Here is a 14,940-nt window from a genome sequence, read left to right as displayed (position 1 = left end):
TTTCAGTCATAGAGAATTTAAGTTTCTTATTCTGTGCATGATTTAGGTTTAAAATTGCATGTTATGTATATCTTGTATGGTATTTTATGCATCATGTGACAGTAAATACAAACCTTTGTTTACAAAGTTTAACCAACAAACCATTAGCCTACAGAGCCATTTACAATTGGTTAGGTATTTTGTTTTTTGCCAGTTATTAGTTGTCCCTCTTCATACATTGACTATTGGTACAGGAATTATTAGAAAACATCATACTCCCTTTAAATTGAATAACTTGTTTTCGTGTTTTATTTCTACATATTGGTAACATTTTATGTCCATTGTTAACTTTGTTACCAATTATTAAAAACTTCTTCCTTCTACCCATAACAGAACTTCTGGTTAAAGCCAAGCAAATCCACAATTGAAAGTTCTGCTTGTGAGAAGTGGAGCTTTTATTCTAACAGTGGCCTCTTTGTCACTTGAAACCTTCACTGTATTTTTGGGGTTGGTTTAAGAGAGCATCCCAATTTCATTTCATTTTTTAATCTTCCATACTGCCATTTACCTTCAGTACCTTGCCCATGATACTTCCTTACATTGACAGTATGCATCCTAATCTTTCTCCTGGGGCCCTGTCTATGAGATCCTTTTGACTCCTAACTTCATCCTTTTGTGCCCAGCTGCTGATCCAACTAAATTAGTCAGAACTTTTCCTTCTTTCTGAAATTTTTTCATTCTTACTACATCCTTCTCCTTCATGTAATTTTTTTTTTTTTTTTTTTTTTTTTAGCATTTCAAATTAATTATGTGGAATTTTCCACCTTTGCTTAAATTTACTGGACCTGGTAAACAGAAAAGATATCATAGCTTGGACTGGGTTTTATATCTGAAGCTAAATAGTGGGAACCGTGGCAGGACCATCAACTGCCCGATAACGTTCGGACCTGAGTGATATCAGGCGGAACTATTTTGCAGGGCTGGACCATGGATTCCAGGGGGGTCTAGTTTTGCGGATAGGACTCTCAGCATTCTGTCCGGTTTGCCCATGATGTGATTAGGGTGGGGATGATTGTATTCTGGTAATACTCTCAGTCCTATCAAGCGGGTTTGGCTTACACTTGGGCCACTCTAATCATGTTGTGCCATCCCCCTGTGGGGTAGGGTAGGGACGCGGACATTTGGGAGTCGGTTCTCACTTGTGCCATTAGTGGAGGAATAAAATCCATGAAAGGCTGATGATGTCTTTTTGAGGTTTTCAGGTTTATTTATATATATTTTTTTTACTTAGATCTTTATGAAATCAGAAAATAAAGATACAAGTACCCCTGGACCCTTTGATGGCGGTAAATTGGCACAGTTAACGACTACTGGAACCTCCCCTGACAACTTTCCTCTGGAAAAATCTAAAAAACCCTCCAGTGTGATTACACTGAAACCCTATGCTCCTGTACAGAGTAAAGGGAAATTAAGCAGAGACATGTTTGAAATTTGACCTGGAATATTTGAAAAGTCATATGAAAAGTATTTAACTTTAAATTTGGAAGAAGATGCTTATGATATTTTTGCTGTATATCGAGACATTGTGAAGTGTTGTGGCCGAGAGCCTAAGATTTCTCATGAAGGTAGAGGAAAGCTGACGGTGGAATGTACCTCAGCCAAAGAGACTGAAAAACTGAAAATATTATCACACCTTGGAGGAGTCAAAGTACAATGTGCAGCACATGCTTTTTGGAATCACTCCAAGGGAATGTTATATGCTCCCCAACTGATGACATATGCTGAAGAAAAACTTGTAGAGGAACTAAAAGATCAAGGTGTAATAAGAGTTGAGCGAATGAAGAAGAAGGTAAATGGAGTCTTTGTACCACTTCCCAATTTAATTATTACATTTAATTCTACTCGATTACCTATTGTAGTAAAAGCAGCCTGGCTACATTTCAAGATTAAACAATATATCCCAAGACTGAGGAGATGTTTCCATTGTCAAAAATTTGGACATATGTTAGGGTCCTGTAGGCAGAAACTGAAAGGCAAGCCAGCCACTTGTGTCAAATGCAGTGAACCAGAGCACAGGATACATAATAATCAAGCCAGATGTATACATTGTGGAGAAAATCATCCATCATCTTCACTTAATTGTGATGTATACATCATGGAAAAAGAGATTCAAACTTTAAGGGTAACAGAACGTATCACATTTAGGGAGGCAAAAGAGAGAGTATTGAATCAAAATGTTTGACCAGGAATATCCTTTTCCAGTGTCGCTGCCAACCGAAAGAGAAATATAAATGTTAATAATGATAATTTAAATAAGAAACCGTTAACGACCCTTACTCTTGCCTCTTTGGAGGTGGCGCCAATTGTTGCTGGCGCTCCTTCCTCTTCGGAGACTGCACCAGTGATTTCCGGTGCTCCTGCCTCTTTGGAGGCTGCGCCAGTGATATCTGGTGCTCCTGCTTCCTCGGAGGCCGTGCCAGTGATTTCTGGTACTCCTGCCTCTTCGGAGGTGGTGCCAGTTGATTCTGGCACTCCCGCCTCTTTGGAGGCAATGCCAGTGGTTTCTGGCACCCTTGCTTCTATGGAAGCAAAACCAGTGATTTCTGGAGGCTGTGTCGGGTATACCTGGCACTCCCACCTCTCTGGAGGCTGTACTAGTTATAAATGCTTTGGAGGATGCACCAATGTCATATCCTCACACCCCTCCTCAGGCGAAACCAGCTTTGTCTGCTGTTCCTGAGACTGATAACCCTCTAAAAAGGAAGGCAGCCTTAAACAATCGGTCTCCTTCCAGCAAAAAAGAGCAGGGTTGTAAGCTGAAAGCTCTTAAAAGAGGCTCTAATGTAACAGCCTCTAAAGGAAAGTAAAATTCATTAATTTTCTCCAGTGGAACTGTCAGGGATTAAGAGCTAAATGGGAAGAGTTGAGGCTGCTCATATCAGAAGTGTCTCCTGTTTGTATAGCTCTGCCGGAGACCATGATTGGTAATAATATGTGCCCCAGCCCACGAGAGTATACATCCTATCACTCCACCTATGATTTAAATATTGGAAGCCATGGTGGTGGTGTTTTGTATGTTCGAAATGACACCCCACAAAATCCTATTATTATTCAATCAACATTGCAAGTGGTTGGTGTGCAGATCCATTTGCAAAGAAAATATACAGTATGCTCTCTCTATCTACCACCTAACGAAGCCTTCCCCATCAATGAATTCAAATCTCTTATTCAACAGTTACCACGTCCTTTTGTTATTTTGGGAGATATGAATAGCAGAAACCCTCTTTGGGGTAACATCATCACCAATCAAAGAGGAAGGTGCTTAGGTTCCATCATAGAAGATGAAAATGTGGGGATCCTCAACTCTGGGGAGTCTACGCATTTTCATGTTCAAACAGGCATGTTATCAGCAATTGATTTATCTATATGAAGTGATGACTGTCTTATTGACTTTAATTGGAAAGCTATAAATGATAGATTTACTAGTGACCATTTTCCAATAGTGGTGAGTGTAGCATCAAGTCCTCCATCTTCAAGGCTACCCAAATGGAACATTGGAAAAGCTGATTGGCCAACATTCCAGAAGCACAGCTCAATAGATGACTCTGCTGATGACTTTCCCTTTGTAGATGACACTCTTGACTTTTTGAATACAATATGTTCTCAGCTGGTCTTCAATCTATACCTAGAACTTCGGGCAAATTTTTCCGCCAACCAGTTCCCTGGTGGACTCGTAAATGCCAGGAAACTCATAGAACTATGAGATCTGCCTTCACCAGATACCGCAGACGAAAATGTGAGTATTATCGTGTAGAATTTCGAAAAGCGAGAGCTCATTTTCACATGGAAATCAAAAAAGCACGAAAAGAATCTTGGACAATATTCATATCTTTACTTAATTCAAAAACTCCTCTGACTCTAGTTTGGAAGAGAGTTAGAAAAATAGCAGGCAAGTTCACTCCTTGTCAACCTCCAGTTATCAAGGTCAATGGTTGCGAGGTAGCAAACCCCCAGTTAGTGGCAAATGAGTTTGCTAATCATTTTGCTAATGTTGCGAAGAAAAATGATGATAGACCCTATTCAGCTCAAAGACGGATAATGGAACAGGTCGAAATTGATTTTAATACCTCAATACATGAGCAGTACAATGCTCCTTTCACTGTTAGAGAATTTGAATCAGCCTTGAATAAATGTAATGAATCAGCTCCTGGACTGGATGATATAACATATTCAATGATTAAGCATACTCCTGAAAATACCAGACTTTTCATATTAAGCCTAATTAACAGAATTTATTGAGAACATATCTTCCCCAAGCTTTGGGAGAAGTTAAAATTACTGCCATTTGTGAAACCTAAAGATCCGTTCAAAACAGAAAATTATCGTCCTATTGCAATGACATCTTGTTTGTGTAAGATCATGGAAAAAATGGTGAACACATTATTGGTGTGGTACTTGGAGAGAGGTAAATATCTTTCGCCTGCTCAGTGTGGTTTTCGGAGTATGCACTCCACTACTGATGTATTGGTACGAATGGAATATTCAATATGTGAAGCTTTTGCCAACAAACAGCATCACATTACCGTTTTCTTTGATCTAGAGAAGGCTTATGATACAACATGGAGATATGGCATTTTGAGGGTCCTTTATGAATGTAACCTGAGAGGCAATTTGCCCCTCTTTATTAAGGCTTTTTTTAAAAAATAGGATACAGTGGTAAATCGAGATATGAAATTAATCCGTTCCGAAATTAATCCGTTTTTCGTATCTTGGAACACATTTTACATGTAAAATGGCTAATCCGTTCCAAGCCCTCCAAAAACACCCCATTAAATTTCATAATAAAGCTAAATTGACCTATAAACAATGAAATACTACAACAATTTTGACCATTCAATACCTAAATTAAGAATAAAAATCAAAAACCTGTAAATAAAGTGTATATTAGTGTACAAGAAATATTATTACTGTAACGTAAAATGTGGAAGCTTACCTTTCGAGTGAGGCTATCTCCGATAGTGGCGGCAGAGGAGGAGGAGGACAAACGGCAGATAACGTACATACACTTAACTTTATGAAAACACACAAAAAATTTAAGGAAAACCATAAAACTAAAATTTACGAAACACCTTAACAAAACTGTAACACTTAATTTACAAAAATCTAGAAATTACGTAAACATTTTTTTTTTTTTTTTTTTTTTAACTTTTTTTTTTTACTTTTACGTAGGCTTTTTTTCTTTTCTTTTTTTACAGAATTTCAACTTCATCACCGCTTTCAACGTTCTGTTTTTCATCACTTGGTTCTTCCTTTTTGCTTTCAACTTTCTGTTTTTTATCACTTGGTTCTTCCTTTTTGCTTACTCCTGCTAATGCTGAAGGCCTCTTTAAAAAATAACGATCCAAGGAAGATTGCTTCTGCCTACTTTTCACAATGTTCCTGAAACGACTCAAGCAAACGTCATCGAACTGCGCAAGCATACGACCTGTGTGAGCCTTTTCAGGGTGTCTTTTTTCAATAAACAATTGCACTTTATGAAAAGCGCCTAGAATATCCTTAATTTCTGCCGTTGTCATAGGCTCCTCCTCCTCTTCCTCGCCGCTGCTAGAGAACTCCTCTTGAACGACGTTAAGTTGCATGGCCTCCAACTCCTTCAGGTCATCCGTCGTAAGCTCCTCTTGGTGCTCCGCGAGAAGGTCGTTGATGTCGTCCTCGTCGACGACCAGCCCCATGGACTTGCCGAGTGCAACGATCTCATCAAGATCTGGTTCCAAAACAGTTTCGGGATCATCAACTGTTTCTGACTCTGCAGTACCAGCTTCGCCCACGTAGAATCCCTCGAAGTCTCTGGCGGATACGGCATCAGGCCAGAGTTTCCTCCACGAGGAATTCAAGGTTTGCCTCGAAACCTCCTGCCAAGCTAGGTCAATGAGTCGGATGCAAATGACGATGTCGAAATGCTCCTTCCAAAATTAACGCAAGGTGAGGTTTGTGGTATCGGTGATGTCGAAACATCTCTTGAAAAGATGTTTCGTGTACAGCTTCTTAAAGTTCGCTATCACTTGCTGGTCCATGGGCTGGAGGAGAGGGGTGGTGTTGGGCGGAAGAAAAAGAATCTTAATGAAGGAATACTCCGCTAGGATATCTTCCTCGAGGCCAGGAGGATGGGGAGGGGCATTGTCCAACACCAGCAGACATTTCAGGGGGAGGCGCTTCTCTTCCAAAAAACTCTTCACAGTCGGGCCGAAACACAGATTTACCCACTCCGTGAACAAAAGCCTCGTTACCCAGGCTTTTGCATTAGCCCTCCACATCACTGGAAGCTTCTCCTTCAGCACCTTGTGGGCCTTGAAGGCTCGAGGAGTCTCAGAATGATACACCAGTAGGGCTTCACCTTGCAATCCCCACTGGCGTTTGAACAAAGTGCGAGCGTAAGCCTGTCTTTCATAGGCTTATGCCCGGGTAGCTTCTTCTCTTCCTCCGTAATGTACGTCCGACGAGGCATTTTTTTCCAAAAAAGGTCAGTCTCATCACAATTGAAGACTTGCTGAGAACTGTAGCCTTCCTTGGTCATCATCTCGTTGAAAGTCTTCTTAAATGCTTCGGCCGCTTTCGTGTCCGAGCTGGCAGCCTCCCCATGACGCACCACCGAATGGATGCCAGTCCGTTTACGAAATTTCTCGAACCAGCCATGCGAAGCCTTGAACTCTGGGGTTGGCGTTGAAGTCCCTTCCCCTCCCTCGTCTTCCGCCTGCGCAATCAAATCGCCGAAAATAGCACTGGCCTTGTGAGCGATTGCTGTCTCCGTTACTGTATCGCCAGCGATTTCTTTGTCTTTTATCCAGATGAGGAGCAGCCATTCCATCTCGTCGTGCACATGGCTCCTCTTGCTGGACAAAATAGTGATGCCCTTCGATGGTGTAGTTGCTTTGATGGCATCCTTCTGTTTAAGGATGGTGCCTATTGTCGACGGATTACGGCCGTATTCCTTTGCGATCACACTCAATCGCATACCAGCTTCGTACTTCTTTATGATCTCCATCTTTGTCTCCAGAGACAGCATGCGCTTCTTTCCGTGAATTTCAACTTTCTTGGGACCCATGACTACGTTAATTTACGTAAAGTTACACAAATGCGTAATAATACAGTCTTCGCACAACACGATAATATGTACTGCAACGAAATCACTAACGAATTTACGTTACTAAACGAAATAGTTGGAGCGAACGAATGCCGATTGCGTACGGTAAAGTTTCGGGTGCGGAGTGGCCGAGCTAAGGGACACCAGTGCGTACGTATAGAAGATGCATGATGGGGGGGATGCTGTCCAATCAGAGAGAAGGATCTCATGGCTTGGCTAGCATCAGGAACCAATGGGAGAGCAGGAGGATGGTGGCGAGTCTACTAGCACTAAGATGGCGGCGTGCGGCCCGAGTTTCAAAATTGTTATCGGGCGAATCTCAGACTTTCAGAAACCTTTCGTATCTTGAAAACTTTTCGTATGTAGAGCAGTAAAATTTTTCGCATTGGCTTTCGTAACTTGGATTTTTCGTAAGTTGAGCCTTTCGTATCTCGAGGTACTACTGTATTTCAGGTTCAGGTTGGAGCAACATTGTCAGATGTGTTCAATCAAGAAGAAGGAGTACCACAAGGAAGTGTTTTAAGTGTAACCTTGTTCGCCTTGGTAATCAATGGGGTTTCTAAAATAATTCCCCCAGATATAACATATACCCTATTTGTTGATGACCTGTCAATTTCCTTTGCAGCATCAAGGATGGCAGTGGCTGAGCGCCGCCTTCAGCTCTGCATTGATAATATAGTAAAATGGGCTGAGGTTAATGGTTTTAGATTTTTTGCTAGTAAAACGATAACTATGCACTTTTGTCGTATAAGGGGATTCCACCCTGATCCAGATCTATTCATTCATAGGCAGAGAATTCCATGTGTTGGTGAAACAAGGTTTCTTGGTTTGATTTTTGATAGCAAGCTGACTTGGATTCCACATCTGAAATATATTAAGGCATAATGCTTGAAAGCAATGAATTTGCTGAAAGTCGTGTCTCACACTTCGTGGGGTGCAGACCGAACTCAGATGTTGAGATTATATAAAGCCTTGGTCGTTTCAAAATTAAGTTATGGGTGTGAGGTGTACACTTCTGCGAAGCCAAATAGCCTTAAAATGCTCAACTCAATTCATCATGGAGGAATACGATTATGTACAGGAGCATTTAAATCATCTCCCACCGAGAGCATGCTTGTAGATGCTGATGAGGTGCCACTGGATCTTCATTACAAGCGTCTGCTGGTTCGGAGCTGGTATAGATTCCAGAGGCTACCTAGGTCTTTAACCAGCATTTGTATGAAAAATGAAAGGCATTGGCAATTTTATGAAAATCACCCTAAGCAACCTCATCCATTTGCTTTTAGAGTAATTTTATTGTCCGTGAATTAAATATGCCAAGAATCGAGATTTTATTAGCAAAATTTTCAGTTAGTCCCCCCTGGAATTTTCCAGAGGTAAAATTTTGTAGATATTTTGATTTTACCAAGACAGAATTGTCCAGTGAGGCCATGCGGTCAATATTTTTAGAACAATCCGTGCAACATGATGACTCCATTGCAGTTTTTACGGATGGCTCAAAGTCAGATGCTGGCGTCGGCTTTGGTATAGCCTTTCCTGATGTAGAGAGAAGTGGCAGGTTATCATCTGTTGCATCGATTTTTACAGCAGAATTATATGGAATTTTAAAGGCTTTAAAAGAAGTTTTAATTCGGAATGAAAATAATTTTATTATATATTGTGACTCAAGAAGTGTTCTTCAGTCACTGGAATCTTTTAACCCTTTAAACCCTCTGATTTTAGAGATATTGGAATGGCTGCTTTTACTAAAAAGAAGAGGGAACTTCCCATGTTGGGGTGGCTGGGAATGAGAAAGCTGACCAACTTGCAAAGTCTGCGGTCAACTCCCCAGAACCCACAAGATGCCTACTACCATATCGGGATTTGTATCCTCTTAGTAGGTCAGAGAGTTAAAAAAAGTTGGCAGTCCCAGTGGGAGGATATTTTAATTAATAAAAAAAATGCGTAGTATCACGTCATCAGTGTCTCCTTGGTCATATCCGAATATGCCAAGAAGACAAGAAACGATGTTGTGCAGATTGAGGATTGGACATACAAGACTCACACGTGGGTTCTTGATGTCTCGTGAAAATCCTCCGTTTTATGAGAACTGTACTGTGCCCTTGACTGAAACATTTGTTGATTGACTGTCCCAGATTCTTGAATTTGAGACATAGGTTCCTGTCTTGGGGTCGTGATAGAGTAGGTAATTTTATCCTAGCTACAATTCTTGGAAAGGATTGTAATATAGAACAGTTATATATATATATGAGGGAGGTGGGCCTCCTCAACCAAATTTAAATTATACATAGAATGTCTATGTAAGAACTTATATATATGAAGAAAATTTTTATAATATAATTATTGATATTTTTAAATGAAATTTATTAAAAATTTAATTTTTTCTATTTAACCCTTAAACGCCGACTGGACGTATTTTACGTCGACATTTTTTGTCTCTCGGGTGCCGACTGGACATATTTTACGTCGACATACAAGTTTTTTTTTAAATTCGCGGAAAAATACTTTTAGGCCTACCAGCCGAAAACTCTTGAATCACGCGCCTTGGGGGATGCTGGGAGTTCACGGATCAAGGTGTTGTTTTGTTTAAAATCGATACGCAGGCGCGCAAGCGCGAATTTCTTTCTTGCCGCACTAAAAAGTATCTGTGACACATCTCGGAAATTATTTCGTCACTTTGACATAATTTTTGTACCATTGTAAATTAGCCGTTACATGAAGTATTATATATGAAAATGTGCGCATTTTTATGTAGAATACAACAATAAAATACTCATGATTGTAGCTTTTATCAGTTTTGAGATATTTTCATATAAATAACGATAATTGCCAAAATTTCAACCTTCGGTCAACTTTGACTCTACCGAAATGGTCGAAAAACGCAATTGTAAGCTAAAACGCTTATATTCTAGTAATATTCAATCATTTACCTTAATTTTGCAACTAATTGGAAGTCTCTAGCACAATATTTCGATTTATGGTGAATTTATGAAAAAACTTTTTCCTTACGTCCGCGCGGTAACTCTTCCGAAAAAAATCATACATGCGATTGTGGTAATGTTTGCACCATTTTAAAATTAGCCGTTATATAAAGTTTTATATATGGAAATGTGCGCAATTTCATGCACAATACAACTAAAAACAACCCATGGTTGTAGCTTTTATCAGTTTTGTTTTAGATATTTTCATATAAATAACGATAATTGCCAAAATTTCAACCTTCGGTCACTTTTGACTCGACCGAAATGGTCGAAAAACGCAATTGTAAGCTAAAACGCTTATATTCTAGTAATATTCAAGCATTTACCTTCATTTTGCAACAAATTGGAAGTCTCTAGCACAATATTTCGATTTATGGTGAATTTATGAAAAAAATAACATTTTCTTTACGTCCGCGCAGTAACTCTTCCGAAAAAATCATATGTGCGATTGTGGTAATGTTTGCACCATTTTAAATTAGCCGTTACATAAAGTTTTATATATGAAAATGTGTGCAATTCCATGTAGAATACAACAAAAATAATTGAAGGTTGTAGCTTTTCTCATTTTCGAAATATTTGCATATAAATCACGATAAATAGAAAAAAAGCCACGTTCGGTCAACTTTGACTCTACCGAAATGGTCGAAAAACGCAATTGTAAGCTAAAACTCTTACAGTCTAGTAATATTCAGTCATTTATCTTCATCTTGAAACAAATTTGAAGTCTCTTGCAAAATATTTAGATTTATGGTGAATTAAAAAAAAAAAATCTTTCCTTCCCTCCGCGCGCGGATTCTCCGCCACAAATCTCCGAAATACATACGTACCATTCTCGGAATATTTGCTCCATTTCATATTAGGCATTTCATAGAGTTTTATATATGAAAATGTGCGCAATTTCATTTTGAATAAAAGGAAAAATATTTGAAGGTTGTAGCGTTTCTTATTTTCGAAATAATTGCATATAAAAAATATATATATAAAAAAATTTGACATTCGGTCAACTTTAACTCGTCAGATATGGTCGAAAACTGCAATTGTAAGCTAATACTCTTACAGTATAGTAATATTCAATCATTTGTCTTCATTTTGAAAGTAATTGGAAGTCTCTAGGACAATAAGAATTATGGTGAATTTTTGAACAAAATATTTGTTTACGTCCGCGCGTTACGAATTCATGCATTATTTCGTGATAATATTTTCTCTGTGTTGCTTTGATCGTTTTACAATGTGTTATATACCAAAATGATCGCAATTTAGTGTACATTACAACGAAAAAAAAGTAACTTGTTACCTTTAACTGTTTTGCGCACAGTGCAATTTGAATACAATTATATATGAAATTTTGTTTATGTGCTATCATATATTGCATTATTTATATATGATAATGATAATTTTTTTCATTTCTGATGGTTGCATACTAAACTTCAGGCAATGACAAAAAAAGGAGCCAAAAATGAACTCTTAATCTTGAAAACTAAGCGCTTTGTGATTTTTTGAAAAAAATATTTTTTCCGCTTCCGCGCTCACTCCAAAACCCCTCCGGCACACGGGAGACAAATTTTTTTTTACCGCTCCGGCGTAAGAGGGTTAATTTATTTCGGTGTCAATTACCCAGATGTTGTGACGCCAGATATAATACACAATTAATCAATCAATCAATCACCCTATCACCCTTTTGTCTCAGCGGAGGTAGAAGCTATGGTCAAAAGTTTCCATATAACAGCTACAAGGGGAGATGAGATGTACAAAAGGAGATGAGGCTCATCTCTCACTTCTGTCTGTATCCACTGAGGGATTGTCTGCAGGACTTTTGGACTTAATGGTAGAAATTAGGTTTGGATCCTTGGTCAGTCAATCCTGAAAATTTGCTGTCTGTTTTGAAAATATGGCACCATTTGTTAAAGCCAATTTCTACAGCTGAGTTTTTGTATCCCTAAGGCCTCAGTGGGTTGAAGACCCATCATCAGCCTCAGCCTGATAAACCAATACTGTCAGTTAAGGCCCTTTTCGAGAGAGATAGTACAGTTTGTCCTCAACTTATGGCAGGGGATCTGTTTCAGTACCATGCCTCAAGTTTAATTCCACCATAAGTCAGATTTTCACAGTTGACATCACTTTAATAGCGCTCATGGCACAGTAACTCGAGCTATAGCGTTGTAACTTGATGTTGCTTCAAGTTACAGCACCATTAACTCTATGCCTATTCTTGCTGTTAGCACTGTCAATGGCACTTACAGCGTTGTAACTTATTGCAACATTAAGTAACAGCACTGTAAAATGCTGTTAATGGTACTGAAAGCTTTGTAAGTCGGTGCTGCCGTAATTCAAGGACTCACTGAACTGTCATTTGTTATAGCTGCATCAAAATTTTTAGTGTCTGTGGGCCTGAAGGACACATGATGCTTTCAGGGCCAAGTTAATTGGCCTTACGGGAAATTCCTTTGGTTCCTGTGCTAAGCAAATGTCTTGTCAGTTCTGTACTCTCTGTTTTGAGCTGTTAGCTGGTATTCAAAAACTCCTGAAGAGAGGACAGAGGTGCCCACTTTCTGACTTTTGTAACATCTGGCTATTATTTCACAGAGGAGAAAGAGCTGCCCTTCAGTTTTTAGGAGCTAAAGGCAGTGATCCTTGCCAAATAAGCCTTTTAATGACCTATATTTACTTATCAAGTAATTACATGATCGGAGCCCTCCCTCCCTCCCCTATGATGGACATAAGCGTAAACATAATTGGGTTATCTGCCAAGTATTTCTTAGTATTGCCATTAGTGGGCGGTACTGGTCACCTGCACCAAACAATCAAAGCGTTGTAAATTTTGATTGTAAGTTGTCCTATATGTAATATAAAACTTTATTTTGATATAAAAATGAGATTTCTCCCCATACATGTATTGAGTTTGAATTACAAATTCTGCCATTTATAAAGTATGAGAAAAGTTATGGTTTGTTTATTGGGAAATAGGTGTTTAAGGAATTTCAGATATTGATTTTATTTATCATGCTCAATTTAGTGATGTACAGTAGAGTTGATTTGTATTTGCTTATTGTGCATAATACCTGAATTTTTTTATTGCTTTCAATATTATGTATAGTGTTGAAATTATCTCTAATATCTTGATACCACAGCATTAATCAACTTTGGTATGCCCTGTTTTTTAATATAATTCTTTTTCCTTTATAGGCCTTTTACCCAATGGCTGAATGTGCGAGAAAGGGAATCATTGCAAATGGGTTTGCTGGTAAGGTAAGCTATTAAACTTAAAATGAATATCTACACATTACTGTATTCCACAAAATTGAACTGATTTGTTTGATCATATCTACTGAATTATTACTTGGTGTCTTGAATGCAGTACAGTAGTACCTCGAGATAGGAAATTAATCCGTTCCGAGGCGCCCTTCGTATCATGAGGTTTTCGTATCTTGGACCACATTTTACATGTAAAATGGCTAATCCGTTCCAAGCCCTCCAAAAACACCCCAGTAAATTTCATAATAAAGCTAAATCGACCTATAAACATTGAAATACTACAACAAATTGCACCATTCAATACCTAGCTTAATAACATAATGCAAATTAACCTGTAAATAAAGTGTATTAGTGTACATGGTATACAAGAAATACTGTATGTAAAATGTGGAAGCTTACCTTTCGAGTGAGGCTATCTCCGAAAGTGGCGGCAGAGGAGGAGGACGACAAACGGCAGATACGTACGTACATACATACACTTAACTTTACGAAACACATAAAAAAATGTAAGGAAAACTAAACCAAAATTTACAAAACACATTAACAAAACTGTAACACTTAACTTTACAAAAAACTAAAATAAAAAAAAATAAAATTCTTTTTTGATTTTTAACTTTTTTTTTTTTACTTTTTTTTTTACTTTACTTTTTTTTTTTTTATACAGAATTTCAACTTCATCACCACTTTCAACTTTCTGTTTTTTTTTTTCACTTGGTTCTTCCTTTTTGCTTACAACTTTGTGTTTTTTATCACTTGGTTCTTCCTTTTTGCTTACTCCTGCTAATGCTAAAGGCCTCTAAAAAATAACGATCCAAGGAAGATTGCTTCTGCCTACTTTTCACAATGTTCCTGAAACGACTCAGGCAAACATCATCGAACTGCGCAAGCATACAACCTGTGTGAGCCTTTTCGGGGTGTCTTTTTTTTTTTTCTATAAACGATTGCACTTTATGAAAAGCGGCTAGAACATCCTTAATTTCTGCCGTTGTCATAGGGTCCTCCTCCTCTTCCTCGCCGCTGCTAGAAAACTCCTCTTGAACACTGTATGTTGCATGGCCTCCAACTCCTTCAGGTCATCCATCGTAAGCTCCTCTTGGTGCTCCTCGAGAAGGTCGTTGATGTCTTCCTCGTCGACGACCAACCCCATGGACTTGCCGAGTGCAACAATCTCGTCAAGATCTGGTTGGGAAACAGTTTCAGGATCGTCAACTGTTTCTGAATCTGCAGCACCAGCTTCGCCCACGTAGAATCCCTCGAAGTCTCTGGCGGATACGGCATCAGGCCAGAGTTTCCTCCACGAGGAATTCAAGGTTAGCCTCGAAACCTCCTGCCAAGCTTGATCGATGAGTCGGATGCAAATGACGATGTCGAAATGCTCCTTCCAAAATTGACGCAAGACGAGGTTTGTGGTATCGGTGATGTCGAAACACCTCTTGAAAAGATGTTTTGTGTAGGTACACCTTAAAGTTCGATATCACTTGCTGGTCCATGGGCTGGAGGAGAGGGGTGGTGTTGGGCGGAAGAAAAAGAATCTTGACGAAGGAATACTCCGCTAGGATATCTTCCTCGAGGCCAGGAGGATGGGGA

The 14,940-nt window shown here is 39.0% G+C and overlaps 1 protein-coding gene across 7 annotated transcripts in view; it reads left to right on the top strand.

Annotated features, from left to right (window-relative positions):
• LOC135218426 (protein arginine N-methyltransferase 7-like) overlaps window positions 1-14,940 on the top strand; it is a 261,517-nt gene that overhangs the window by 29,945 nt on the left and 216,632 nt on the right. For all 7 annotated transcript variants that reach the window (XM_064254737.1, XM_064254738.1, XM_064254736.1 and 4 more), the window contains exon 4: window positions 13,285-13,347. In XM_064254737.1, the coding sequence (XP_064110807.1) occupies window positions 13,285-13,347 (63 nt within the window). The remainder of the gene's footprint in view (window positions 1-13,284; window positions 13,348-14,940) is intronic.

This window comes from Macrobrachium nipponense, chromosome 9, assembly GCF_015104395.2.
Source record: "Macrobrachium nipponense isolate FS-2020 chromosome 9, ASM1510439v2, whole genome shotgun sequence".
NCBI lineage: Eukaryota > Metazoa > Arthropoda > Malacostraca > Decapoda > Palaemonidae > Macrobrachium > Macrobrachium nipponense.
This window is presented reverse-complemented; position numbering and strand designations above follow the sequence as displayed.